The sequence below is a fragment of the Oncorhynchus keta genome, chromosome 5 (assembly GCF_023373465.1).
Source record: "Oncorhynchus keta strain PuntledgeMale-10-30-2019 chromosome 5, Oket_V2, whole genome shotgun sequence".
NCBI classification, from domain to species: Eukaryota; Metazoa; Chordata; class Actinopteri; order Salmoniformes; family Salmonidae; genus Oncorhynchus; species Oncorhynchus keta.
This window is the reverse complement of record NC_068425.1, coordinates 38,886,881-38,913,679: the sequence shown is the minus strand read 5'-3', so window position 1 is coordinate 38,913,679 and position 26,799 is coordinate 38,886,881. Positions and strand designations below refer to the sequence as shown.

The 26,799-nt window shown below is 43.3% G+C and overlaps 1 protein-coding gene and 1 long non-coding RNA gene across 67 annotated transcripts; one reads left to right on the top strand and one right to left on the bottom strand.

Moving 5' to 3' along the window:
* On the top strand, window positions 1–26,799 carry LOC118382838 (NLR family CARD domain-containing protein 3-like). Of its 48 annotated transcripts, none has more exons than XM_052519974.1 (18): window positions 1–108; window positions 789–924; window positions 969–1,381; window positions 7,607–7,723; window positions 8,065–8,149; window positions 8,283–8,511; window positions 9,617–11,399; window positions 11,864–12,037; window positions 12,564–12,737; window positions 14,614–14,787; window positions 19,122–19,295; window positions 19,511–19,557; window positions 20,570–21,832; window positions 21,978–23,482; window positions 23,958–24,052; window positions 24,998–25,092; window positions 25,373–25,847; window positions 26,318–26,799. In XM_052519974.1, exons 2-13 carry the CDS (start codon window positions 805–807, stop codon window positions 21,112–21,114), a joined length of 4,035 nt encoding a protein of 1,344 aa, XP_052375934.1. In that variant the 5' UTR covers window positions 1–108; window positions 789–804; the 3' UTR covers window positions 21,115–21,832; window positions 21,978–23,482; window positions 23,958–24,052; window positions 24,998–25,092; window positions 25,373–25,847; window positions 26,318–26,799. The 48 variants fall into 48 exon arrangements, with proteins under 48 accessions (XP_052375934.1, XP_052375932.1, XP_052375928.1 ...); XM_052519972.1 differs by having other exon boundaries at window positions 24,903–25,092; XM_052519968.1 differs by having other exon boundaries at window positions 24,808–25,092.
* Window positions 23,238–26,608, bottom strand: LOC127930324 (uncharacterized). 19 transcript variants are annotated; one of them, XR_008137984.1, is made up of 9 exons: window positions 26,477–26,606; window positions 26,192–26,381; window positions 25,912–26,101; window positions 25,361–25,816; window positions 24,730–25,175; window positions 24,321–24,444; window positions 23,975–24,230; window positions 23,471–23,499; window positions 23,238–23,375 (listed from the first exon to the last, which is right to left on the bottom strand). It is a non-coding gene; the product is annotated as an uncharacterized LOC127930324 (long non-coding RNA). The 19 variants fall into 19 exon arrangements; XR_008137985.1 differs by lacking the exon at window positions 23,471–23,499 and adding an exon at window positions 23,832–23,926 and having other exon boundaries at window positions 23,312–23,451; window positions 24,022–24,230; window positions 26,477–26,608; XR_008137979.1 differs by lacking the exon at window positions 23,471–23,499 and adding an exon at window positions 23,642–23,736 and having other exon boundaries at window positions 23,312–23,451; window positions 24,022–24,230; window positions 26,477–26,607.

Here is a 26,799-nt window from a genome sequence, read left to right as displayed (position 1 = left end):
TGTACATAGAACATAGATACAGAGAGACTTGTCATCAGGAAGGTGCTTCTCTCAGTACAACGGATAATCTCAATGACTTGAGTTCTGGTTGTGAATTCAGGCTACAAGGTAAGACTCTTCCCAGGGATTATTGTGAAGTGTGTAGAGACATTAAATGTATGTTGTTATTTTACTAGTGAATGAAATGAAAACACTCAGATGTAACAGTCCATTTCCCCTGGGACAGCTACGTGACAGTTCAATCATACTAAATGGCGCTAACTGGGCGTTGACGATAAAATTGAAAAACATATCGTTCGTATATCGTATTATAGGATTTGTATATCTGGTTATTTTACAATTTGTAAAAATGTTAATGTGTCATAGTTCTAAATCATCTTTCAGAATATCAGAACATTTGTTGTTTTCATAATTACCGTGAGTTCCTGCTTCTTGTGTAATTTGGGGTGAAACCACTGAACATACTTCTCTTAACATTGTTATTATGAATTCAATTTAGTAATAGTATAATAATAGCATAGCTGTTGAACAAAGCAACACACTAGAATGAGTGAAATGATTAACAGAGAAAGTGAGAATTTATTATTATTATATTGTTATTATCAATAGTTTCTCTACATGGAGAAGAGGTTAAACACATCAGTCACCACTACATGTTGATGTGATGCATTAAATCACCTGACTGTTTGGATGTGTCTGTTAGGAAATGTTTTAAAAGAGAACAATTTAACTTCAATAATTATTTGTCACTGTGTTAACCACAACCAACATGTTGGATCTCTGTTTAGGGGTCAGTGCTCTGAAATGAGTCTCTCTGGGGAGAGAGAGGAGGGGGGCCCTGCCTCTAAAATGAGTCTCTCTGGGGAGAGAGAGGAGGGGGTCCCTGCCTCTAAAATGAGTCTCTCTGGGGAGAAAGAGGAGGGGGTCCCTGTCTCTAAAATGAGTCTCTCTGGGGAGAAAGAGGAGAGGTCCCTGCCTCTAAAATGAGTCTCTCTGGGGAGAAAGAGGAGGAGGTCCCTGTCTCTAAAATGAGTCTCTCTGGGGAGAAAGAGGAGGAGGTCCCTGTCTCTAAAATGAGTCTCTCTGGGGAGAAAGAGGAGGGGGTCCCTGTCTCTAAAATGAGTCTCTCTGGGGAGAAAGAGGAGGGGGTCCCTGTCTCTAAAATGAGTCTCTCTGGGGAGAAAGAGGAGGAGGTCCCTGTCTCTAAAATGAGTCTCTCTGGGGAGAAAGAGGAGGAGGTCCCTGTCTCTAAAATGAGTCTCTCTGGGGAGAAAGAGGAGGGGGTCCCTGTCTCTAAAATGAGTCTCTCTGGGGAGAACGAGGAGGGGGTCCCTGTCTCTAAAATGAGTCTCTCTGGAGAACATGACACCAAAGCTAAGAGGTGAGATGATAATATTACTTAAAAACGTATATAGAGTTTATTTCTAAAACCTTATATCAACAACAACAAAATCGCATGTTATTTTTCATCAGAAACGATGTTATGGGGAACCTTCATGTGTCTGTAAAATATTGATGTTCTAAGATTTTAATTCATTGATTTGTGGATGAATTTTTGTTTTGCAAAAAACTATATTGCTGGAATGAAATGTTTGTAGCCAGTATATTTGACTGTTATATGTGGTTGTCTCACCAGCACACACACACACACACACACACACACAGACACACACACATCTTTGCCAGCATACACACACACACATCTATATAATTTTTGCATGACACATTAATTTTTCCTACTCTTATTTATTGCCTAATATAATTATTAGGCAATAGGGGAATAACGGAATTCGTTAAGACACCAAAGTTTATTGTTCAATTTTCTTTTTTCTTTACGGTCAGGGACAGTATGAGTGTAGCCAGACCCTTTTCACTCGCTATCCTTGTTTCATTTTGTGGTTCACCGGATATGTCATCATCCTCGAGTCGTGTGACAGACGAACAACCTGCTAGCTAGTCAAATTAGTCAGGAACAGCTAGGTAAGCTACTGATGACTAACCCCATTCTGTACAAATTTGTGTAACCGCAAATTCAAACAAGGCTGCAATGGAAACTAGTGTGACTGTCGCGACTGTGTTGGCATCAAAATCTGGGATGTTGAACAACGTTTCTATTCAAGCGTTGATTGACATGATAATGGTTTGATAGTATTGATTTGGCTGGAAAGAGGAGAAAGTGTGCTTTACAAGGGTATCCATATTAGAGTTGACCTGGAAGTATCAGTGTGGTGCCAGGGCAACAACCTCTCCCTCAATGTGAGCAAGACAAGGAGCTGATCGTGGACTACAGGAACAGGCCCCCATTAACATCAACGGGTCTGTAGTGGAGCTGGTCGAGAGTTTCAAGTTCCTTGAGGCCACATCACCAACAAACTAACATGGTCCAAACACACCAAGACAGTTGTGAAGAGGGCACAACAAAACCTTTTCCCCCTCAGGAGACTAAAAATATTTGTCATGGGTCCCCAGAACCTCAACAGTTCTGCAGCTGTACCATCGAGAGCATCCTGACCGGTTGCATCACTCCCTGGTATGGCAACTGCTCGGCATCTGACCGTAAGGCTCTACAGAGGGTAGTGCGTACGGCCCAGTACATCCCTGAGGCCAAGCTTCCTGCAATCCAGGACCTATATAATAGGTGGTGTCAGAGGAAAGCCCATAAAATTGTCAGAGACTCCAGTCACCCAAGTCATAGACTGTTTTCTCTGCTAGCGCACGGCAAGCGGTACCGGAGCGCCAAGTCTAGGACCAAATGGCTCCCTAACAGCTTCTACCCCCCAAGTAGTAAGACTGCTGAACAATTAATCAAATGGCTCCCTAACAGCTTCTACCCCCAAGCAGTAAGACTGCTGGACAATTAATCAAATGGCTCCCTAACAGTTTCTACCCCCCAAGTAGTAAGACTGCTGAACAATTAATCAAATGGCTCCCTAACAGCTTGTACCCCCCAAGCAGTAAGAAAGGGACAGAACACAGCCCCGCAGAAGTTCTCTTGCATTAGCAGTATAGAAAGGGACAGAACACAGCCCCGCAGAAGTTCTCTTGCATTAGCAGTATAGAAAGGGACAGAACACAGCCCCCACAGAAGTTCTCTTGCATTAGCAGTATAGAAAGGGACAGGACATAGCCCCCACAGAAGTTCTCTTGCATTAGCAGTATGGAAAGGGACAGAACACAGCCCCCGCAGAAGTTCTCTTGCATTAGCAGTATAGAAAGGGACAGAACACAGCCCCCACAGAAGTTCTCTTGCATTAGCAGTATAGAAAGGGACAGAACACAGCCCCCACAGAAGTTCTCTGGCATTAGCAGTATGGAAAGGGACAGAACATAGCAGAAGTCCTCTTGCATTAGCAGTATAGAAAGGGACAGAACACAGCCCCCCGCAGAAGTTCTCTTGCATTAGCAGTATAGAAAGGGACAGAACACAGCCCCCACAGAAGTTCTCTTGCATTAGCAGTATAGAAAAGGACAGGACATAGTCCCCGCAGAAGTCCTCTTGCATTAGCAGTATGGAAAGGGACAGAACACAGCCCCCGCAGAAGTTCTCTTGCATTAGCAGTATAGAAAGGGACAGGACACAGCCCCCACAGAAGTTCTCTTGCATTAGCAGTATAGAAAGGGACAGGACATAGCCCCCACAGAAGTTCTCTTGCATTAGCAGTATGGAAAGGGACAGGACACAGCCCCCACAGAAGTCCTCTTGCATTAGCAGTATGGAAAAGGACAGGACACAGCCCCCGCAGAAGTTCTCTTGCATTAGCAGTATAGAAAGGGACAGAACATAGCCCCCGCAGAAGTTCTCTTGCATTAGCAGTATAGAAAGGGACAGAACATAGCCCCCGCAGAAGTTCTCTTGCATTAGCAGTATGGAAAGGGACAGGACACAGCCCCCACAGAAGTCCTCTTGCATTAGCAGTATGGAAAGGGACAGGACATAGCCCCCGCAGAAGTTCTCTTGCATTAGCAGTATGGAAAGGGACAGGACACAGCCCCCACAGAAGTCCTCTTGCATTAGCAGTATGGAAAGGGACAGGACATAGCCCCCGCAGAAGTTCTCTTGCATTAGCAGTATGGAAAGGGACAGGACACAGCCCCCACAGAAGTCCTCTTGCATTAGCAGTATGGAAAGGGACAGGACATAGCCCCCGCAGAAGTTCTCTTGCATTAGCAGTATAGAAAGGGACAGGACATAGCCCCCGCAGAAGTTCTCTTGCATTAGCAGTATAGAAAGGGACAGGACATAGCCCCCGCAGAAGTCCTCTTGCATTAGCAGTATAGAAAGGGACAGGACATAGCCCCCGCAGAAGTCCTCTTGCATTAGCAGTATGGAAAGGGACAGGACACAGCCCCCACAGAAGTTCTCTTGCATTAGCAGTATGGAAAGGGACAGAACACAGCCCCCACAGAAGTCCTCTTGCATTAGCAGTATGGAAAGGGACAGGACATAGCCCCGCAGAAGTTCTCTTGCATTAGCAGTATGGAAAGGGACAGGACACAGCCCCCACAGAAGTTCTCTTGCATTAGCAGTATGGAAAGGGACAGGACATAGCCCCCGCAGAAGTCCTCTTGCATTAGCAGTATGGAAAGGGACAGGACACAGCCCCCACAGAAGTTGTCTTGCATTAGCAGTATAGAAAGGGACAGGACATAGCCCCCGCAGAAGTTGTCTTGCATTAGCAGTATGGAAAGGGACAGAACACAGCCCCCGCAGAAGTCCTCTTGCATTAGCAGTATAGAAAGGGACAGGACACAGCCCCCACAGAAGTCCTCTTGCATTAGCAGTATGGAAAGGGACAGAACATAGCCCCCGCAGAAGTCCTCTTGCATTAGCAGTATGGAAAGGGACAGGACATAGCCCCCACAGAAGTTCTCTTGCATTAGCAGTATGGAAAGGGACAGGACATAGCCCCCACAGAAGTCCTCTTGCATTAGCAGTATGGAAAGGGACAGGACATAGCCCCCACAGAAGTTCTCTTGCATTAGCAGTATGGAAAGGGACAGAACATAGCCCCCGCAGAAGTTCTCTTGCATTAGCAGTATAGAAAGGGACAGGACATAGCCCCCGCAGAAGTTCTCTTGCATTAGCAGTATAGAAAGGGACAGGACATAGCCCCCGCAGAAGTTCTCTTGCATTAGCAGTATGGAAAGGGACAGGACACAGCCCCCACAGAAGTCCTCTTGCATTAGCAGTATGGAAAGGGACAGGACATAGCCCCCGCAGAAGTTCTCTTGCATTAGCAGTATGGAAAGGGACAGGACACAGCCCCCGCAGAAGTTGTCTTGCATTAGCAGTATGGAAAGGGACAGGACATAGCCCCCACAGAAGTTCTCTTGCATTAGCAGTATGGAAAGGGACAGAACACAGCCCCCACAGAAGTCCTCTTGCATTAGCAGTATGGAAAGGGACAGGACACAGCCCCCACAGAAGTCCTCTTGCATTAGCAGTATGGAAAGGGACAGGACATAGCCCCCACAGAAGTTCTCTTGCATTAGCAGTATAGAAAGGGACAGGACATAGCCCCCGCAGAAGTTCTCTTGCATTAGCAGTATGGAAAGGGACAGAACACAGCCCCCACAGAAGTCCTCTTGCATTAGCAGTATGGAAAGGGACAGGACACAGCCCCCACAGAAGTCCTCTTGCATTAGCAGTATGGAAAGGGACAGAACATAGCCCCCGCAGAAGTTCTCTTGCATTAGCCCCCACAGAAGTCCTCTTGCATTAGCAGTATGGAAAGGGACAGGACACAGCCCCCACAGAAGTCCTCTTGCATTAGCAGTATGGAAAGGGACAGAACATAGCCCCCACAGAAGTCCTCTTGCATTAGCAGTATGGAAAGGGACAGAACATAGCCCCCACAGAAGTCCTCTTGCATTAGCAGTATGGAAAGGGACAGAACATAGCCCCCGCAGAAGTCCTCTTGCATTAGCAGTATAGAAAGGGACAGAACATAGCCCCCACAGAAGTCCTCTTGCATTAGCAGTATGGAAAGGGACAGAACATAGCCCCCACAGAAGTCCTCTTGCATTAGCAGTATGGAAAGGGACAGAACATAGCCCCCACAGAAGTCCTCTTGCATTAGCAGTATGGAAAGGGACAGGACATAGCCCCCACAGAAGTCCTCTTGCATTAGCAGTATGGAAAGGGACAGAACACAGCCCCGCAGAAGTTCTCTTGCATTAGCAGTATGGAAAGGGACAGAACATAGCCCCCACAGAAGTTCTCTTGCATTAGCAGTATGGAAAGGGACAGGACATAGCCCCACAGAAGTTCTCTTGCATTAGCAGTATGGAAAGGGACAGAACATAGCCCCCGCAGAAGTCCTCTTGCATTAGCAGTATGGAAAGGGACAGGACATAGCCCCCACAGAAGTCCTCTTGCATTAGCAGTATGGAAAGGGACAGGACATAGCCCCCACAGAAGTTCTCTTGCATTAGCAGTATGGAAAGGGACAGGACATAGCCCCCACAGAAGTTCTCTTGCATTAGCAGTATGGAAAGGGACAGGACATAGCCCCCACAGAAGTTCTCTTGCATTAGCAGTATGGAAAGGGACAGGACATAGCCCCCGCAGAAGTTCTCTTGCATTAGCAGTATGGAAAGGGACAGGACATAGCCCCCACAGAAGTCCTCTTGCATTAGCAGTATGGAAAGGGACAGGACATAGCCCCCACAGAAGTCCTCTTGCATTAGCAGTATGGAAAGGGACAGGACATAGCCCCCACAGAAGTTCTCTTGTGAGGGGGAGTGGTGGTGTAGCCAGGGAGAGAGAACTACACTAATCTTCTGAAATTTCATTCATGGTCTTATGCTGCCATCTATTTGAATTATTCAGCAACTGCAGTAGTACTGAATAATGGGTAATTCCTTACTAAAGTAGTAATTACTCAGAATTGAAAATGTTACATTTTCTAATTATTTTTACCACAATCATAAAATAACCATGTTTAACATAACAAACAATGAAACTGACATAAACCAAAAACACCATACATTTAGTTCATTATATATATATATAAAAAACGATTTATTTAGATGGGTGACATTATCTGCCAAAGTAACAGCCCTGTAGACAAAGAAGAGCTCTCCAGTAGGTACCAAAACATTCAAGGATCATTTTCTGAAAAGTGAGGTTTCAAGTTTATCATCTTCCAAAGCAGAATTACTTTCCCATTGTTCCTCAACTGTAGTGTCTGATATAACATGTTGTAGCTCTGAGTTTCTACTTTAATCCACTGTAAAAAACACCATTCATAATGTTGCTACATAAGACTGAATCTAGCCAGTCAGTAACATTTGACTGTATAAAACCGAGCAGTACTTTTTATTTCTCTGAAAGTGAGGCAGACATATGACATTTTGCAATAAAACATGATTATTTGTCTTGATTTCAAACAAACACATGTCTGTCATTAACCAATCACATGCCATGATTAGCTAGTAAAAAAACACATCAATCACTTTTATCATTTCTTTAAACAATAACATCTAATTTACCAACTTTTCTGAAAATGGATATATAGCGATTTGGAATGAAACTATTATTATGTTTCCCCATCTGAGCTCAGAGTAGATGAGAGATGTAATGTTTGTCTCTGTTGTGTTGAAGTCCAATCAAGCAGGAGAGACCAGCCTCCCCTGTACCCAGCTGTCTGTCCATGAAGAGTGACCGGTCTATGGATAAAATTATAGACTTCAGAGAGGGAGATTATTCTACTGAACAAAGGTAGGAAGAACTCACGAGTCATGGTCAGTGAGTTAAACACAGTCATTTCCCATCTCCCATATTCCCATTTATTCTTGTTGTTTTCAAAATCCATAGGCTAATGCTTTTTCCCATTTTCATAGTCCTAAAGCAATTTTAAACAAACACGACATTCCCTCCCTCCCTCCCTGTGTGTGTGTGTGTGTGTGTGTGTGTGTGTGTGTGTGTGTGTGTGTGTGTGTGTGTGTGTGTGTGTGTGTGTGTGTGTGTGTGTGTGTGTGTGTGTGTGTGTGTGTGTGTGTGTGTGTGTGTGTGTGTGCCCTCCCTGGTTGAGGAAATGTAATCTCATGTTTTGTCCACAGAACCGAACAGGAGACAACAGAGTCAGAGATTCTCAGTGGTCAGTCTTCCCAGAGTCATCAAACAGACCTGGCCTCTATATTCAGTGTATGTGGGTGGTCCTGTTATGTACATTTGTTTTTCTTTACCTCAAGTAAAGTTGATCTGTCAATCATTCATTAATGTGTTAATGAGAAAGTATTTCTTCTCTTGCTTAAATTATTTACTTAATTTATTTCAGTTGCTTGAAGAGAATTTTATGACATTTGTGAACAACGAGCTGAAGAGGTACAAGAGGATTCTTAGTCCAGAACTCCCAGAAGGCTTTGAGAGTCAGAAGCAGGATAAGGAAGTGGTGGATGCTGAAGATGAGAAGCAGGAGAGCAGTGCCAGAGAGGGAGCTCTGAAGATCACACTGCACGTCCTGAGGAAAATGAACCAGAAGGAGCTTGCTGACACACTGGAGAAAAGTAAGAGCTGTCTGCCTCATGTTGAATGCTGTTTTATAACAAACATTTAAAAGCTGAAACTAAAGTACAGCTAAAGTAGTTGTGTAACACAATTATATTGTAGAAGCCTTAACACAACACCTAGTGACCACATCAAGTAGCAGCAGGGATGTGTTGATTAATTTAGACAGGAGAGACAGAGTAGAGAGAGAGAGACAGAGGAGAGAGAGAGAGAGACAGAGGAGAGAGAGAGAGACAGAGGAGAGACAGAGGAGAGAGAGAGGACAGACAGAGGACAGACAGAGTAGAGAGAGAGAGACAGAGGAGAGAGAGACAGAGGAGAGAGAGAGGACAGACAGATGAGAGACAGAGGAGAGACAGAGGAGAGACAGAGGAGAGACAGAGGAGAGACAGAGAGAGAGAGAGGAGAACCAGAGGAGAGAGAGAGGAGAACCAGAGAGAGAGAGACAGAGTAGAGAGAGAGACAGAGGAGAGAGAGAGGAGAACCAGAGGAGAGAGAGACAGAGTAGAGAGAGAGACAGAGGAGAGAGAGAGAGACAGAGGAGAGAGAGAGGAGAACCAGAGGAGAGAGAGAGGAGAACCAGAGGAGAGAGAGACAGAGTAGAGAGAGAGAGACAGAGAGAGAGAGAGAGACAGAGGACAGACAGAGGAGAGACAGAGGAGAGAGAGAGGAGAGACAGAGAGAGAGAGAGAGAGAGAGAGAGGAGAGAGAGAGAGACAGAGGAGAGAGAAAGAGACAGAGGAGAGAGAGAGAGACAGACAGAGGAGAGAGAGAGGAGAACCAGAGGAGAGAGAGAGAGAGGACAGACAGAGGACAGACAGAGGAGAGACAGAGGAGAGACAGAGAGACAGAGGAGAGAGAGAGGAGAGACAGAGGACAGACAGAGAAAGACAGTGATAGAGAGACAACATTAATGATACTGTCTGCAATATGAATAATAATAATATAATCAGTCACTCCAGTGTGTAATGCATTATGAAATCATGTACACATTAATACAGGCAGTTAAGAGAATAATGTATTATAATGTACACCTTATAACACAGTCCTACAGTATTAAAACAGACGTAACATTAATATCCTCTGTGTTATTTCTTCATTCAGATGAGCTTGCTGTGATTTGTCAACATGAACTCAAATCTAATCTAAAGAAGAAGTTTCAATGTGTATTTGAGGGGGTCGCTAAACAAGGAAACCCAACACTTCTCAATAAGATCTACACAGAGCTCTACATCACAGAGGGTGGAGCAGGAGAGGTCAATAATGAACATGAGCTGAGACAGATTGAGACAACAACCAGGAAACAAGCAAGACCAGAGACTGCAATCAAATGTAATGACATCTTCAAACCCTTAACTGGACAAGACAAACCTATCAGAACTGTGCTGACAAAGGGAGTCGCTGGCATTGGAAAAACAGTCTCTGTGCAGAAGTTCATTCTGGACTGGGCTGAAGGAAAAGCAAATCAGGATGTCCAATTTGTTTTTTCATTCCCTTTTCGGGAGCTGAATTTGATGAAAGAGGACAAACACACTTTGATTGAACTTCTCAACCACTTCTCAATGGAAACCAAACAATCAAGAATCTCCAACTACGACAAGTACAAAGTTCTGTTCATCTTTGATGGTCTGGATGAGTGCCGACTGCCCCTAGACTTCCAGAACAACAAGATCTGTTGGGACGTCACAGAGTCAACCTCAGTGGATGTTCTGCTGACAAATCTCATCAAGGGAAACCTGCTTCCCTCTGCTCTCCTCTGGATAACTACCCGACCTGCAGCAGCCAATCAGATCCCCCCTGAGTGTGTTGACCAGGTGACAGAGGTACGAGGGTTCAATGACCCACAGAAGGAGGAGTACTTCAGGAGAAGATTCAGTGATGAGGACCTGGCCAGCAGAATCATCTCACACATAAAGACATCAAAGAGCCTCCACATCATGTGCCACATTCCAGTCTTTTGTTGGATTTCTGCAACAGTCCTTGAAGACATGCTGAAACATAAGAGAGAAGAGATGCCCAAGACTCTGACTGAGATGTACACACACCTTGTGGTGTTTCATACCAAACAGAAGAATGAAAAGTATCTTGGGAAAGAAGAGAGGGGTCCAGACTGGAATAAAGAGAGCATTTTGTCACTGGGAAAAATGGCTTTTCAACAGCTTGTCAAGGGAAATCTGATTTTCTATGAAGAAGACCTGAAAGAGGCTGGCATTGATGTCAATGAAGCCTCAGTGTACTCAGGATTGTGCACACAGATCTTTAAAGAGGAATGTGGGCTGTACCAGGACAAGGTGTACTGCTTTGTGCATCTGAGCATTCAGGAGTTTCTGGCTGCTGTATATGTGTTCCTCTCATTCAGCAACAACAATGAGAATCTAATGGCCGAACCTCAAACAACATCCAGCAACGATTGTCTACTGAAGACAGAAGTTACTGTCTACAAGAGCGCTGTGGATAAAGCCTTACAAAGTGAGACGGGAAACCTGGACCTTTTCCTCCGCTTCCTTCTGGGCCTCTCACTGGAGTCCAATCAGAAGCACTTACGAGGTCTACTGACAACGATAGGAAGCAGCTCACAGAGCCATGAAGAAACAGTCAAGTACATCAAGGAGAAGATCAGGGACAATCCCTCTCCAGAGAGGTGCATCAATCTGTTCCACTGTCTGAATGAACTGAATGACCATTCTCTAGTGGAGGAGATCCAAAGCTACCTGAGATCAGGAAGTGTCTCCAGTGATGAACTCTTACCTTCACAGTGGTCAGCTCTGGTCTTTGTGTTGCTGACTTCAGAAAAGGAGCTGGATGTGTTTGACCTGAAGAAATACTCCAGATCAGAGGAAGGTCTTCTGAGGCTGCTGCCAGTGGTCAAAGTCTCCAGAGCTGCTCTGTGAGTAAATACAAATACATTTAAGTACTAATCATCAGGAAGAAATATTCACTTTATTCAGAAAAATATATTGAATCAATGCATTGCTGTTCACATTAGTATAATAATGGTAGTATCTGGGATCTACATCTGTTTATATGAGTTACTGTGCTGTTACTAAGCTGTAATGCATTATGGCAGTGTTACGTTACTACACCTAATAGGAAATGCACACTGGGGTGCCGGGAACTGTAGAGCACGGAGGGGTTCTGACTAAACGAAAACTAACAGTACTCCCGTCTCCTGCTTGGTCATTTCTCCACAACAGAAATATTACAACAATGTGACCATACATTTCTAGGAGATTAAAGATGAATCTATATGTTGTTTGAGAGAATAAACCAAATGCATCTGCCATTGTCCTTCTACACTACTGGTTTTAAATTAACAGTGTGTTTGTGAAATCATGATGATCTCTTTATCAGGCTGTCAGGCTGTGGAGTCACAGAGGAAGGCTGTGCTTCTCTGGTCTCAGCTCTGAAGTCAAACCCCTCACACCTGAGAGAGCTGGATCTGAGTAACAATGACCTGAAGGATTCAGGAGTGAAGCTGCTCTCTGCTGGACTGGGGAATCCCCACTGTAAACTGGAGACTCTGAGGTCAGTATTCCTGTAGTTGGTCAACAAGTGATAACTGTTCACTAGTTCCACATGTGTTTACCAGACACATAGTCCACACCATATGTGTTTGGACAGTGAAGCTTACAGGTTTAAATTTGTCTCAATGCTCCAGCATTTAGGATTTGAGATATTATGTTTCATATTAGGCGGCAGTACAGAATGTCTCCTTTGTTTTTAAGGTACTCATAAAAATATGTTTTAGCTTTTAGAAAAGAAACCACTTCATGGACCTAGTTCTCCCATTTGAAGAAGTACTCAAAGTGTATTTTTTAAAGCATCAGAGGTGAAGGTCTGGTCAGTCTACTCAGATATTTGTACAATACATTTCTCTCTCTTCAAGCAATATTATGATCATTTCTAATAATGATACATTCATTCATTTATGAATAGATATGGCAGGTTTCAGGACACTGATGTATCTGAATATGTTGAGAAATATATACTGCCACTATTTTCACTACCAAAGAATAGCAGTGTGGTTTTAATATGATTTTACTATTTGCAGGCTGTCAGGCTGTCAAGTCACAGAGGAAGGCTGTGCTTCTCTGGTCTCAGCTCTGAAGGCAAATCCCTCACACCCAAGAGAGATGGATCTGAGTAACAATGACCTGAAGGATTCAGGAGTGAAGCTGCTCTCTGCTGGACTGGGGAATCCCCACTGTAAACTGGAGACCCTGGGGTCAGTATTCCTGTAGTTGGTCAACAAGTGATAACTGTTCACCAGATCCACAAGTGTTTACCAGACACATAGTCCACATCATATGTGTGTTTACAGTGAAGTTTACAGTTTTAAATGTGGTGCTATGCTCCAGCATTTAGGATTTGAGATCAAATGTTTCACATTAGACGACAGTACAGAATGTCACCTTTTAATTAGAGGTTAATGGTGAGAGGTTAGAATGTCACCTTTAATTAGAGGTTAATGGTGAGAGGTTAGAATGTCACCTTTAATTAGAGGTTAATGGTGAGAGGTTAGAATGTCACCTTTAATTAGAGGTTAATGGTGAGAGGTTAGAATGTCACCTTTTAATTAGAGGTTAATGGTGAGAGGTTAGAATGTCACCTTTAATTAGAGGTTAATGGTGAGAGGTTAGAATGTCACCTTTAATTAGAGGTTAATGGTGAGAGGTTAGAATGTCACCTTTAATTAGAGGTTAATGGTGAGAGGTTAGAATGTCACCTTTAATTAGAGGTTAATGGTGAGAGGTTAGAATGTCACCTTTAATTAGAGGTTAATGGTGAGAGGTTAGAATGTCTTGTTGTAGCCTCTGTAACTCTCTCACTCGTTATTATTAATGATTAACTCATGATCTTTCTCAAGTCACAGGCTTGATGTTGTCATTGCGTTCCAAGAATATGGGACCAAATACAATTATTTTGACTACTTGAATACACTATAAGTGAATTGGTCAGAATACTTATGACTTCTTCAAATAGGGGGACTAGATACATAAAGTGCTTTCATTTATAAACTGTGAAACAGATATGTATGAAAATAGCCTCAAATTAAAGGTGACATTATATACTGTCACCTCATGTGAAACATTAGACCTCAAATCCAAAATGTTGGAGTACAGATCCACATTTAAAATGTTATCTTCACTGTCAAAATAGATATGTACTGAGTATACAGTCCACACCAATCTAAATCTGATACCTCACTGTCTGTCTTTTAACCGATACTGCTTTTTAAACTGGTCTGGTCAGTCTACTCAAATATGTGAATGTTAGGATTTTTATGAATAATGACTAAACAATATTTACATTTAAATAGAACTATAACCAATTAAACTCTACCCTGTTTTACAATATCTGATTAATAATGTTAGTTCCTAAGAAAGAGGTTATGTAGCATGGATATTGGGTAATTGGAAATGATAACCTTTGTGTAGGAAGGAATGTATGTGTGTGTGTCTAAAGTAAGCAAAGAGGGTCATTAACCTATGTTTGAACCAACTCAGCTATAACTCTGTGGCGATCAAATAAGACAGCGAGAGCCCCTCCAGGTTTTCCTTATCTGGAACTGTCTGCTAAGTGGTAATAAACTATGGTGAGACTTCAGGAGTTAATCAAGATATAGTGTGTCAGGTATTTGCGCTAGGGATTTGGAATTAAATGTTGAACCTGCTTTGTCTTGGTCTAGAGGAGGAGATACATTTTATAACCTATGACGTCATATGTGATATATAAGCTGTTGTACATGGTTCTATGATCAGCGCTCTCGAGAATAAATGCTATTGGCTAATTTTGATAGACTGGTCTCTGTCTATTTTATGCAAATGACAATCTTACAAATTCTTAGAAACAGACAGTGATTTAAATTGAATTGGTTATTGAATATATATAGGAATTGTTCAATTCCTTTGACAGTGAACTACACATTTGTCTCTCTTCAAGCAATATTATGATCATTTCTAATAATGATACATTCATTTCTGAATAGATATGGCAGGTTTCAGGACACTGATATCTGAATGTGTTGAAAAAATATGCTGCCACTATTTTCAACACCAAAGAATAGCAGTGTGTTTTTAATATGATTTTACTCTTTGCAGGCTGTCAGGCTGTCTAGTCACAGAGGAAGGCTGTGCTTCTCTGGTCTCAGCTCTGAAGTCAAACTCCTCACACCTGAGAGAGCTGGATCTGAGTAACAATGACCTGAAGGATTCAGGAGTGGAGCTGCTCTCTGCTGGACTGGGGAATCCCCACTGTAAACTGGAGACTCTAAGGTCAGTGTTACTGTATTTGGTCAACAAGAGGGGGAGATCAAGCTGATCCTAACTGTTATAGGCCTATTTCTATTTTGCCCTGTTCATCAAAACTGTTGGAAAAACTTGTCAGTAATCAACTTACTGGTATTCTCTCTGGAATGCAATCTAGTTTCTACTCAGGTTATGGATTTGTTACTACAACCTTCCTTAAAGGACCTCAATGATGTCACCAATGGCCCTGATTAATAACAATGTTGTGATGCTATTTTTATTGTCTTGGCCAAAGCTTTTGATAAGGTAGACAATTCCATTCTTGAGGGCCGGCTAAGGAGTATCTCTGAGGGGTCTTTGGCCTGGTTTGCTAACAACATCTCTCAGAGTGCAGTGTATAAAGTCAGAAAGAGGCTTGATCCTAGACCCCACGCTCTTCTCAATTTACATCAACAACATAGCTCAGGCAGTAGGAATCTCTCTCATCCATGTATATGCTCTATATACAGTCTTATACTCAGCTGGCCCCTCACCAGATTTTGTGTGAAACGCTCTACAACAATGCTTTCTTAGTGTTTAACGAGCTTTCTCTGTCCATAACTTTGTTCTGAACACCTCCTGAACACCTCATGTGGTTTGGTAAGAAGAATGCCCCTCACCCCACAGGTGTAATTACTACCTCTGAGGATTTAGAGCTTGAGGTAGCCACATCATACAAGTACTTGGGAGTATGGCTAGACAGTAAACTGTCCTCTCAGCACATATCAAAGCTGCAGGCTAAAGTTACATCTAGACCAATAACGTTTCTACCATGTTTTGTGCTGCTACCATGTTGTGCTGCTGCCATGGTGTGTTGCTACTATGTTGTTGTCATGTTGTGTTGCTACCATGCTGTGTTGTCATGTGTTGCTGCCTTGCTATGTTGTTGTCTTAGGTCTCTCTTTATGTAGTGTTGCGTTGTCTCTCTTGTCATGATGTGTGTTTGGTCCTATATTTATATTTATTTTTAATCCCAGCCCCCGTCCCCGCAGGAGGCCTTTTGCCTTTTAGTAGGCCGTCTTTGTAAATAAGATTTTGTTCTTAATAACTGACTTGTCTTGTTAACCTTTTGCGTGTAGGGGGCAGTATTTTCGTTTTGGGCTAAAAAAACATACCCATTTGAAACTGCCTATTGCTCAGCCCCAGTGTTGCGGTGTCTCCCTTTTCCTGATGTATGTCTATATATATATATATATATATATATATATATATATATATATATATATATTGTTTTTAATTTGAAAAATAATAATAATTTAATCCCAGCCCTCGTCCCTGCAGGAGGCCTTTTGCCTTTTGGTAGGCCGTCGTTGTAAATAAGATTTGGTTCTTAACTGATTTGCCGAGTTAAATAAAAGTGAGAACTGTTCACCAGATCCAGATGTGTTTACCTGGAACACATAGTCCACAGCATATATGTTTGCAAAATGCTCCAGCATTTTGGATTTGAGATCAAATGTTTAATTTTAGGCAACAGTATATAATGTCACCTTTTATTTTAGGATATTTCATACCTTCAATCTGTGTTACTGTTTAGAAATGAAAGCACTTTGTGTCTAGTTTCCCATTTGAAAAATGTAATAATTTGGACCCACAGTGATCACATCAACCTTGTGACTCTACACACTTGTTGAATGCATTTGTGGTTTGCTTTGGTTGTGTTGTGGATTATGTTTTTCAAATAGAAACTAAATGGTGAATAATGTCCTGTCATTTTGGAGTCACTTCACTTGTATTGTCAGTAAGAATAGATGATGTTTCTGAACACTTCTACATTGATGTGGATGCTACCATGATTATGAATGAATTGTGAATGATGATGAATGAGAAAGTTACTGAGGCACAAAGATCAAACCCCTCTGTTATTGGTAGTTTATTTATTTAACTGGGTAAGTCAGTTAAGAACAAATTCTTATTTTTAATGACGGCCTGGGTTTTTAATGACGGCCTAGGAACAGTGGGTTAATTGCCTGTTCAGGGGCAGAACGACAGATTTGTACCTTGTCAGCTCGGGGATTTGAACTTGCAACCTTTCGGTTACTAGTCCAACACTCTAACCACTAGGCTACCCTGCCGCCTCTACAGTCTAACCACTAGGCTACCCTGCCACCTCTACACTCTAACCACTAGGCTACCCTGCCACCTCTACACTCTAACCACTAGGCTACCCTGCCACCTCTACACTCTACACTCTAACCACTAGGCTACCCTGCCTCCTCTACACTCTAACCACTAGGCTACCCTGCCACCTCTACACTCTAACCACTAGGCTACCCTGCCACCTCTACACTCTAACCACTAGGCTACCCTGCCTCCTCTACACTCTAACCACTAGGCTACCCTGCCACCTCTACAGTCTAACCACTAGGCTACCCTGGCGCCTCTACACTCTAACCACTAGGCTACCTGCCGTCCCTACACTCTAACCACTAGGCTACCCTGCCGTCCCTACACTCTAACCACTAGGCTACCCTGCCACCTCTACAGTCTAACCACTAGGCTACCCTGCCACCTCTACAGTCTAACCACTAGGCTACCCTGCCACCTCTACACTCTAACCACTAGGCTACCCTGCCACCCCAAATGGTAATGGTGAGAGGTTACCATGTTTTGTTGTAGCCTCTAACTTTCTTATTCATCATTTCTCATGACTGATTCATGAATTTTTCGTAATCAGGGAATCATCCTGATTCATTTAATAGTGTTTAGAAACATGTTATCTACTCACTTAGACACAAGATTAATCCAGTCACCATCCACCATTCAGTTACTATTGGGCAAAACACAACCCCAAACACAACCCCAAAACACAACCCAAAACACAACCCCAAACACAACCCCAAAACACAACCCCAAACACAACCCCAAACACAACCCAAAATACAACCCCAAACACAACCCAAACACAACCCAAAACACAACCCAAACACAACCCCAAACACAACCCCAAACACAACCCTAAACACAACCCAAAACACAACCCCAAACACAACCCCAAACACAACCCCAAAACACAACCCCAAACACAACCCAAACACAACCCCAAACACAACCCCAAACACAACCCCAAAACACAACCCAAAACACAACCCCAAACACAACCCCAAAACACAACCCCAAACACAACCCAAACACAACCCCAAACACAACCCCAAACACAACCCCAAAACACAACCCAAAACACAACCCCAAACACAACCCAAAACACAACCCCAAACACAACCCCAAACACAACCCCAAAACACAACCCCAAACACAACCCCAAACACAACCCCAAACACAACCCCAAAACACAACCCCAAACACAACCCCAAAACACAACCCCAAAACACAACCCCAAACACAACCCCAAAACACAACCCCAAAACACAACCCCAAACACAACCCCAAAACACAACCCCAAAACACAACCCCAAACACAACCCCAAACACAACCCCAAAACACAACCCCAAAACACAACCCCAAACACAACCCTAAACACAACCCCAAAACACAACCCCAAAACACAACCCCAAACACAACCCAAAACACAACCCCAAACACAACCCCAAACACAACCCCAAACACAACCCCAAACACAACCCCAAACACAACCCCAAAACACAACCAAAACACAACCCCAAACACAACCCTAAACACAACCCCAAAACACAACCCAAACACAACCCCAAACACAACCCCAAACACAACCCCAAACACAACCCAAAAACAACCCCAAACACAACCCCAAACACAACCCCAAAACACAACCCCAAACACAAACCCAAAACACAACCCCAAACACAACCCCAAACACAACCCCAAAACACAACCCCAAACACAACCCAAAACACAACCCCAAACACAACCCCAAAACACAACCCCAAACACAACCCCAAACAGAACCCCAAAACACAACCCCAAAACACAACCCCAAAACACAACCCCAAACACAACTCCAAACACAACCCCAAACACAACTCCAAACACAACTCCAAACACAACCCCAAACACAACCCCAAAACACAACCCCAAAACACAACCCCAAAACACAACCCCAAAACACAACCCCAAAACACAACTCAAAACACAACCCAAAACACAACCCCAAACACAACCCCAAAACACAACCCCAAACACAACCCCAAAACAGAACCCCAAAACACAACCCCAAAACACAACCCCAAAACCCAACCCAAAACACAACCAAAATGCAAAATCAACCAACGAGTTTAAATACTAAACGTTTTACAACTTTAATACATGAAAAGTGAATTGGTCAGAAAACATCACTTCTTCAAATAGGGGGATTAGTAATATGATATGATTTGACTCTTTGCAGGCTGTCAGGCTGTCTAGTCACAGAGGAAGGCTTTGCTTCTCTGGTCTCAGCTCTGAGGTCAAACCCCTCACACCTGAGAGAGCTGGACCTGTGCTACAATCACCCAGGAGACTCAGGAGTCAGACTGCTCTCTGCTGGACTGGAGGATCCAAACTACAGACTGGAGAAACTCAAGTATGTAGAGGGTTTATGTCAATGTTCATATCAGACATGTTTGAGTAATCAGGCTAGTTAAGGCAAACATTCTTACCACCACGTGGACAAAGTGTGAGTGAGTGAGTGAGTGAGTGAGTGAGTGAGTGAGTGAGTGAGTGAGTGAGTGAGTGAGTGAGTGAGTGAGTTCACGTGTATCCCTCAATGACTGTCTGTTCTTCTGCTTACCGCTACAGTGTGGAACATGGTGGAGAGTACACAATGAAACCTGGCCTTAGAAAATGTGAGTGTTGACTGCTGTGAAGATCTTGACTAAGAATAAGTCTTAATTCAAGTTAAGTCAAAGACCACCATCATTAATTACTTGGACATATTAAATATCAGCTGTAGTTCTACAGAATCAGAAATCAGGGACACCAAAGTTTAGAAAGAGTTGCTTTGACAATGTGTGTGTCTGTGTATGTGTGTGGCGTGTTCGTGTTACATTAGAAATGTGTAAGTGTTCATGCATGCATCCTGGTGTGTGTGTGTGTGTGTGTGTGTGTGTGTGTGTGTGTGTGTGTGTGTGTGTGTGTGTGTGTGTGTGTGTGTGTGTGTGTGTGTGTGTGTGTGTGTGTGTGTGTGTGTGTGTGTGTGTGTGTGTGTGTGTGTGTGTGTGTGTGTAATTAATGGGAATAAGTGTGTTTTATATTACCATACAGTATAACAGTTGATCAATCAAAAGTCTCAAGTTACCTTAACATCTCCTTTTGATACCTAGAAACATCTACATTAAATTAATTTGTGAAAGGTGAGTTAACATTCTAATGTGGCCTCCCAGGTGGCACAGCTGGCGCTGCAGTACAGCCCTTAACCACTGTGCCATCAGAGACTCTGGGTTCGCGCCCAGGCTCTGCCCGTAACCGGCCGCGACCGGGAAGTCAGTGGGGCGACGCACAATTGGCCTAGCGTCGTCCGGGTTAGGGAGGGTTTGGCCGGTAGGGATATCCTTGTCTTATCGCGCACTAGCGACTCCTGTGGCGGGCTGGGCACACATTGGTGCGGCTGGCTTCCGGGTTGGATGCGCGCTGTGTTAAGAAGCAGTGCGGTTTGGTTGGGTTGTGTATCGGAGGACGCATGACCTTCAACCTTTGTCTCTCCTGAGCCGTACGGGAGTTGTAGCGATGAGACAGATAGTAGCTACTAAACAATTTATACCACGAAATTGGAGAGAAAGAGGGGGTAAAGAAATAAATAAAAACATTCTAATGTGAATGATGATGATTTCTAACATTGTGTCTGGTTTCATCCATCAGATGTCTGTGATCTCACACTGGACCCAAACACAGTAAACAGACTCCTCTCTCTGTCTGAGGAGAACAGAAAGGTGACATGTGGGAGAAAGAGGCAGCCGTATCCTGATCACCCAGAGAGATTTGAGGTCTGTAGACAGGTGCTGTGTAGAGAGCGTCTGACTGGGCGCTGTTACTGGGAGGTAGAGTGGAGTGGGGGATGGCCGGTTATAGGAGTGACATATAAAGGAATCAACAGGAGAGGAGGGGGTAAGGACTGTGGACTTGGATGGAATGACAAGTCCTGGAGTCTGTTCTGCTCTGACAACAGTTACACTGCCAGGCACAATTGTAATACCACTCTCATAGACGTCCCTTCCTCCAGCTCCCACAGAGTAGGAGTGTATCTGGACTGGCCAGCCGGCACTCTGTCCTTCTACAGAGTCTCCTCTGACACACTTACCCACCTGTACACATTCACCTCCACATTCACTGAGCCCCTCTTTCCAGGGTTTTGGGTTTATGATGACTCTTCAGTGTCCCTAATCAAACACAACACAATATTTTAATAAAATATCAAATAAGACTATAAATAGATAAATATATAACTCTGTGTCACACACACTGGAAACACACACACACACACTGGACACACACACTGGACACACACACAGACACCCATACTGGACACACACTGGGCACACACAGACACAAACTGGACACACACACGCAAACACACTGGACACACACACACACAGGACACCCACACACACACACACATGAAGCGCACACACACACACACACACACACACACACACACACACACACACACACACACACACTGGACATAAACTGGACACACACCCGACACACACACACTGGACGGACACACACACACAAACAGACACTGGACACCCACACAGGACACACACACACACCTTGTACACACACACATACACTGAATACACACACACCAGTTTGGGCCAGTTTATTCCTGTAAATACACTGAACAAAAATATAAAGTCAACATGTAAAGTGTTGGTCCCATGTTTCATTCCTCTGAAATAAAAGATCCCTGAAATGTTCCATACACACAAAAAGCTGACATGTTTTACATCCCTGTTAGTGAGCATTTCTCATTTGCCAAGTTAATCCATCCACCTGACCACTGTGGCATATGAAGAAGCTGGTGTCATGTTTGCTGATGTAAACGTTGTGAACAGAGGTCCCCATGGTGACGGAGGGGTTATGGTATGGTGTTTACTGATGTCAACGTTGTGAACAGAGGTCCCCATGGTGACGGAGGGGTTATGGTATGGTGTTTGCTGATGTCAACGTTGTGAACAGAGTGGCCCATGGTGGTGGAGGGGTTATGGTATGGTGTTTGCTGATGTCAATGGTGTTTGCTGATGTAAAAACGTTGTGAACAGAGTGGCTCATGGTGGTGGAGGGGTTATGGTATGGTGTTTGCTGATGTAAACGTTGTGAACAGAGTGGCCCATGGTGGTGGAGGGGTTATGGTATGGTGTTTACTGATGTAAACGTTGTGAACAGAGTGGCCCATGGTGGTGGAGGGGTTATGGTATGGTGTTTGCTGATGTCAACGTTGTGAACAGAGTGGCTCATGGTGGTGGAGGGGTTATGATATGGTGTTTGCTGATGTAAACGTTGTGAACAGAGTGGCCCATGGTGGCAGTGAGGTTATGATATGGGGAATCATAAACCACGGACAATGAACACAAGTGCATTTTATCAATCGCAATTTATATGCACAGAGATACCATGATGAGAACCCATTATCGTATCATTCCTCCGCCTCCATCACCTCATGTGTCAGCATGATAATGCACGGCCCGATCGATGTCGCAAGGATCTATACACAATTCCTGGAAGCTGAAAAAATGTAATATATTTTCCATGGCCTGAGAACTCACCAGATATGTCAGCCGTTGAGCATGTTTGGGATGCTCTGGACAGACGTGTACGACAGCGTGTTCCAGGTCATGACAATATCCAGAAACTTTGCACAGCCATTGAAGAGGAGTGGGACAATATTCCACAGGCCACAACCAACAGCCTGATCAACTCTATGTAAAGGAGATGTGTCGCAATGCATGAGGCAATGATGATCACACCAGATACTGACTGGTTTTCTGATCCACAATCCTACTTGTTTACTAAGGTATCTGTGACCAATAGATGCATGTCTGTATTCCCAGTCATGTTAAATTCGTAGATTAAGGCCTAATGAATTTATTTTCAATTGAATGTAACTCGGTAAAATCTTTGAAATTGTTGCCTGTTGCGTTTAGATTTTAGATCAGTATAATACAAATGAGCAGTTTAAAATGTTTTATGTTTATGATGTTAGTAACACTAAGTAATTCCATACTTTCACTAAAGATATAAAGTCACTTTATATTGACAGATGCCTCATGTCAATGTTCTGGATTTTGATGAAAGGAAATCCCATATAACTGGACAGGACTTTGCTATGGCATCTTCTGATTGGGTGTCTCAGGTCAGGACTTTGTTATGCCATCTTCTGATTGGGTGTCTCAGGTCAGGTCTGAGCCATAATCAGAATGTGTCTCTGTCTCAGCCCTGCCATTTCTACCTGTCCTGATCTAGTGTTTGACCCCTGACCTCCTCATACCGTCTCACTGTCCATGTCTGCTTTCAGCTCCCACCTCTACTTCACTGTGTTATAATGGACCTTATGCTTGTTATGTCACCTCTGTAACCAGTTAAGAAACATACTGACCTTTCTGACCCTGTCCCATGGTCCTACTTCACTGTGTTATAATGGACCTTATGCTTGTTATGTCACCTCTGTAACCAGTTAAGAAACATACTGACCTTTCTGACTCTATCCCATGGTCCTACTTCACTGTGTTATAATGGACCTTATGCTTGTTATGTCACCTCTGTAACCAGGTATCAAACATACTGACCTTTCTGACTCTATCCCATGGTCCTACTTCACTGTGTTATAATGGACCTTATGCTTGTTATGTCACCTCTGTAACCAGGTATCAAACATACTGACCTTTCTGACCCTGTCCCATGGTCCTACTTCACTGTGTTATAATGGACCTCATGCTTGTTATGTCACCTCTGTAACCAGGTATCAAACATACTGACCTTTCTGACCCTGTCCCATGGTCCTACTTCACTGTGTTATAATGGACCTTATGCTTGTTATGTCACCTCTGTAACCAGTTAAGAAACATACTGACCTTTCTGACCCTGTCCCATGGTCCTACTTCACTGTGTTATAATGGACCTCATGCTTGTTATGTCACCTCTGTAACCAGGTATCAAACATACTGACCTTTCTGACCCTGTCCCATGGTCCTACTTCACTGTGTTATAATGGACCTTATGCTTGTTATGTCACCTCTGTAACCAGTTAAGAAACATACTGACCTTTCTGACCCTGTCCCATGGTCCTACTTCACTGTGTTATAATGGACCTCATGCTTGTTATGTCACCTCTGTAACCAGGTATCAAACATACTGACCTTTCTGACCCTGTCCCATGGTCCTACTTCACTGTGTTATAATGGACCTCATGCTTGTTATGTCACCTCTGTAACCAGTTAAGAAACATACTGACCTTTCTGACCCTGTCCCATGGCCCTACTTCACTGTGTTATAATGGACCTTATGCTTGTTATGTCACCTCTGTAACCAGAAACATACTGACCTTTCTGACTCTGTCCCATGGTCCTACTTCACTGTGTTATAATGGACCTTATGCTTGTTATGTCACCTCTGTAACCAGTTAAGAAACATAATGACCTTTCTGACTCTATCCCATGGTCCTACTTCACTGTGTTATAATGGACCTTATGCTTGTTATGTCACCTCTGTAACCAGTTAAGAAACATACTGACCTTTCTGACTCTATCCCATGGCCCTACTTCACTGTGTTATAATGGACCTTATGCTTGTTATGTCACCTCTGTAACCAGTTAAGAAACATACTGACCTTTCTGACTCTATCCCATGGCCCTACTTCACTGTGTTATAATGGACCTTATGCTTGTTATGTCACCTCTGTAACCAGTTAAGAAACATACTGACCTTTCTGACTCTATCCCATGGTCCTACTTCACTGTGTTATAATGGACCTTATGCTTGTTATGTCACCTCTGTAACCAGTTAAGAAACATAATGACCTTTCTGACTCTATCCCATGGTCCTACTTCACTGTGTTATAATGGACCTTATGCTTGTTATGTCACCTCTGTAACCAGTTAAGAAACATAATGACCTTTCTGACTCTATCCCATGGTCCTACTTCACTGTGTTATAATGGACCTTATGCTTGTTATGTCACCTCTGTAACCAGTTAAGAAACATACTGACCTTTCTGACTCTATCCCATGGTCCTACTTCACTGTGTTATAATGGACCTTATGCTTGTTATGTCACCTCTGTAACCAGTTAAGAAACATACTGACCTTTCTGACTCTATCCCATGGCCCTACTTCACTGTGTTATAATGGACCTCATGCTTGTTATGTCACCTCTGTAACCAGGTATCAAACATACTGACCTTTCTGACTCTATCCCATGGTCCTACTTCACTGTGTTATAATGGACCTTATGCTTGTTATGTCACCTCTGTAACCAGTTAAGAAACATACTGACCTTTCTGACCCTGTCCCATGGCCCTACTTCACTGTGTTATAATGGACCTTATGCTTGTTATGTCACCTCTGTAACCAGAAACATACTGACCTTTCTGACCCTGTCCCATGGCCCTACTTCACTGTGTTATAATGGACCTCATGCTTGTTATGTCACCTCTGTAACCAGTTAAGAAACATAATGACCTTTCTGACTCTATCCCATGGCCCTACTTCACTGTGTTATAATGGACCTTATGCTTGTTATGTCACCTCTGTAACCAGTTAAGAAACATACTGACCTTTCTGACTCTATCCCATGGCCCTACTTCACTGTGTTATAATGGACCTTATGCTTGTTATGTCACCTCTGTAACCAGTTAAGAAACATACTGACCTTTCTGACTCTATCCCATGGTCCTACTTCACTGTGTTATAATGGACCTTATGCTTGTTATGTCACCTCTGTAACCAGTTAAGAAACATACTGACCTTTCTGACTCTATCCCATGGTCCTACTTCACTGTGTTATAATGGACCTTATGCTTGTTATGTCACCTCTGTAACCAGTTAAGAAACATACTGACCTTTCTGACTCTATCCCATGGCCCTACTTCACTGTGTTATAATGGACCTCATGCTTGTTATGTCACCTCTGTAACCAGGTATCAAACATAATGACCTTTCTGACTCTATCCCATGGCCCTACTTCACTGTGTTATAATGGACCTTATGCTTGTTATGTCACCTCTGTAACCAGTTAAGAAACATAATGACCTTTCTGACTCTATCCCATGGTCCTACTTCACTGTGTTATAATGGACCTTATGCTTGTTATGTCACCTCTGTAACCAGTTAAGAAACATACTGACCTTTCTGACCCTGTCCCATGGCCCTACTTCACTGTGTTATAATGGACCTTATGCTTGTTATGTCACCTCTGTAACCAGAAACATACTGACCTTTCTGACCCTGTCCCATGGCCCTACTTCACTGTGTTATAATGGACCTCATGCTTGTTATGTCACCTCTGTAACCAGTTAAGAAACATAATGACCTTTCTGACCCTATCCCATGGCCCTACTTCACTGTGTTATAATGGACCTTATGCTTGTTATGTCACCTCTGTAACCAGTTAAGAAACATAATGACCTTTCTGACTCTATCCCATGGTCCTACTTCACTGTGTTATAATGGACCTCATGCTTGTTATGTCACCTCTGTAACCAGGTATCAAACATAATGACCTTTCTGACCCTGTCCCATGGTCCTACTTCACTGTGTTATAATGGACCTTATGCTTGTTATGTCACCTCTGTAACCAGTTAAGAAACATAATGACCTTTCTGACTCTATCCCATGGTCCTACTTCACTGTGTTATAATGGACCTTATGCTTGTTATGTCACCTCTGTAACCAGGTATCAAACATACTGACCTTTCTGACTCTATCCCATGGTCCTACTTTCTAGAACTGAACATTTCAATTCCTCTATGAGTTTGTTTCGTGTCCATTTACTTATTTATTTATTTGTTGTATATTGGGGTTGTGCTGCAGAGCATCATGGGAGTTTGTATGTGTTGAGATGATCACGTTCCAGATAAATGGTTGAACTGA

Excerpts from the sequence above, each read along its gene's own strand:
- LOC118382838 (XM_052519932.1), top strand. The coding sequence starts at position 805 with ATGAGTCTCTCTGGGGAGAGAGAGGAGGGGGGCCCTGCCTCTAAAATG. Across the intron at positions 1,382-7,606 it reads CATGACACCAAAGCTAAGAG|TCCAATCAAGCAGGAGAGAC; the intron begins GTGAGATGATAA and ends GTTGTGTTGAAG. Across the intron at positions 19,296-19,510 it reads TACAGACTGGAGAAACTCAA|TGTGGAACATGGTGGAGAGT; the intron begins GTATGTAGAGGG and ends TTACCGCTACAG.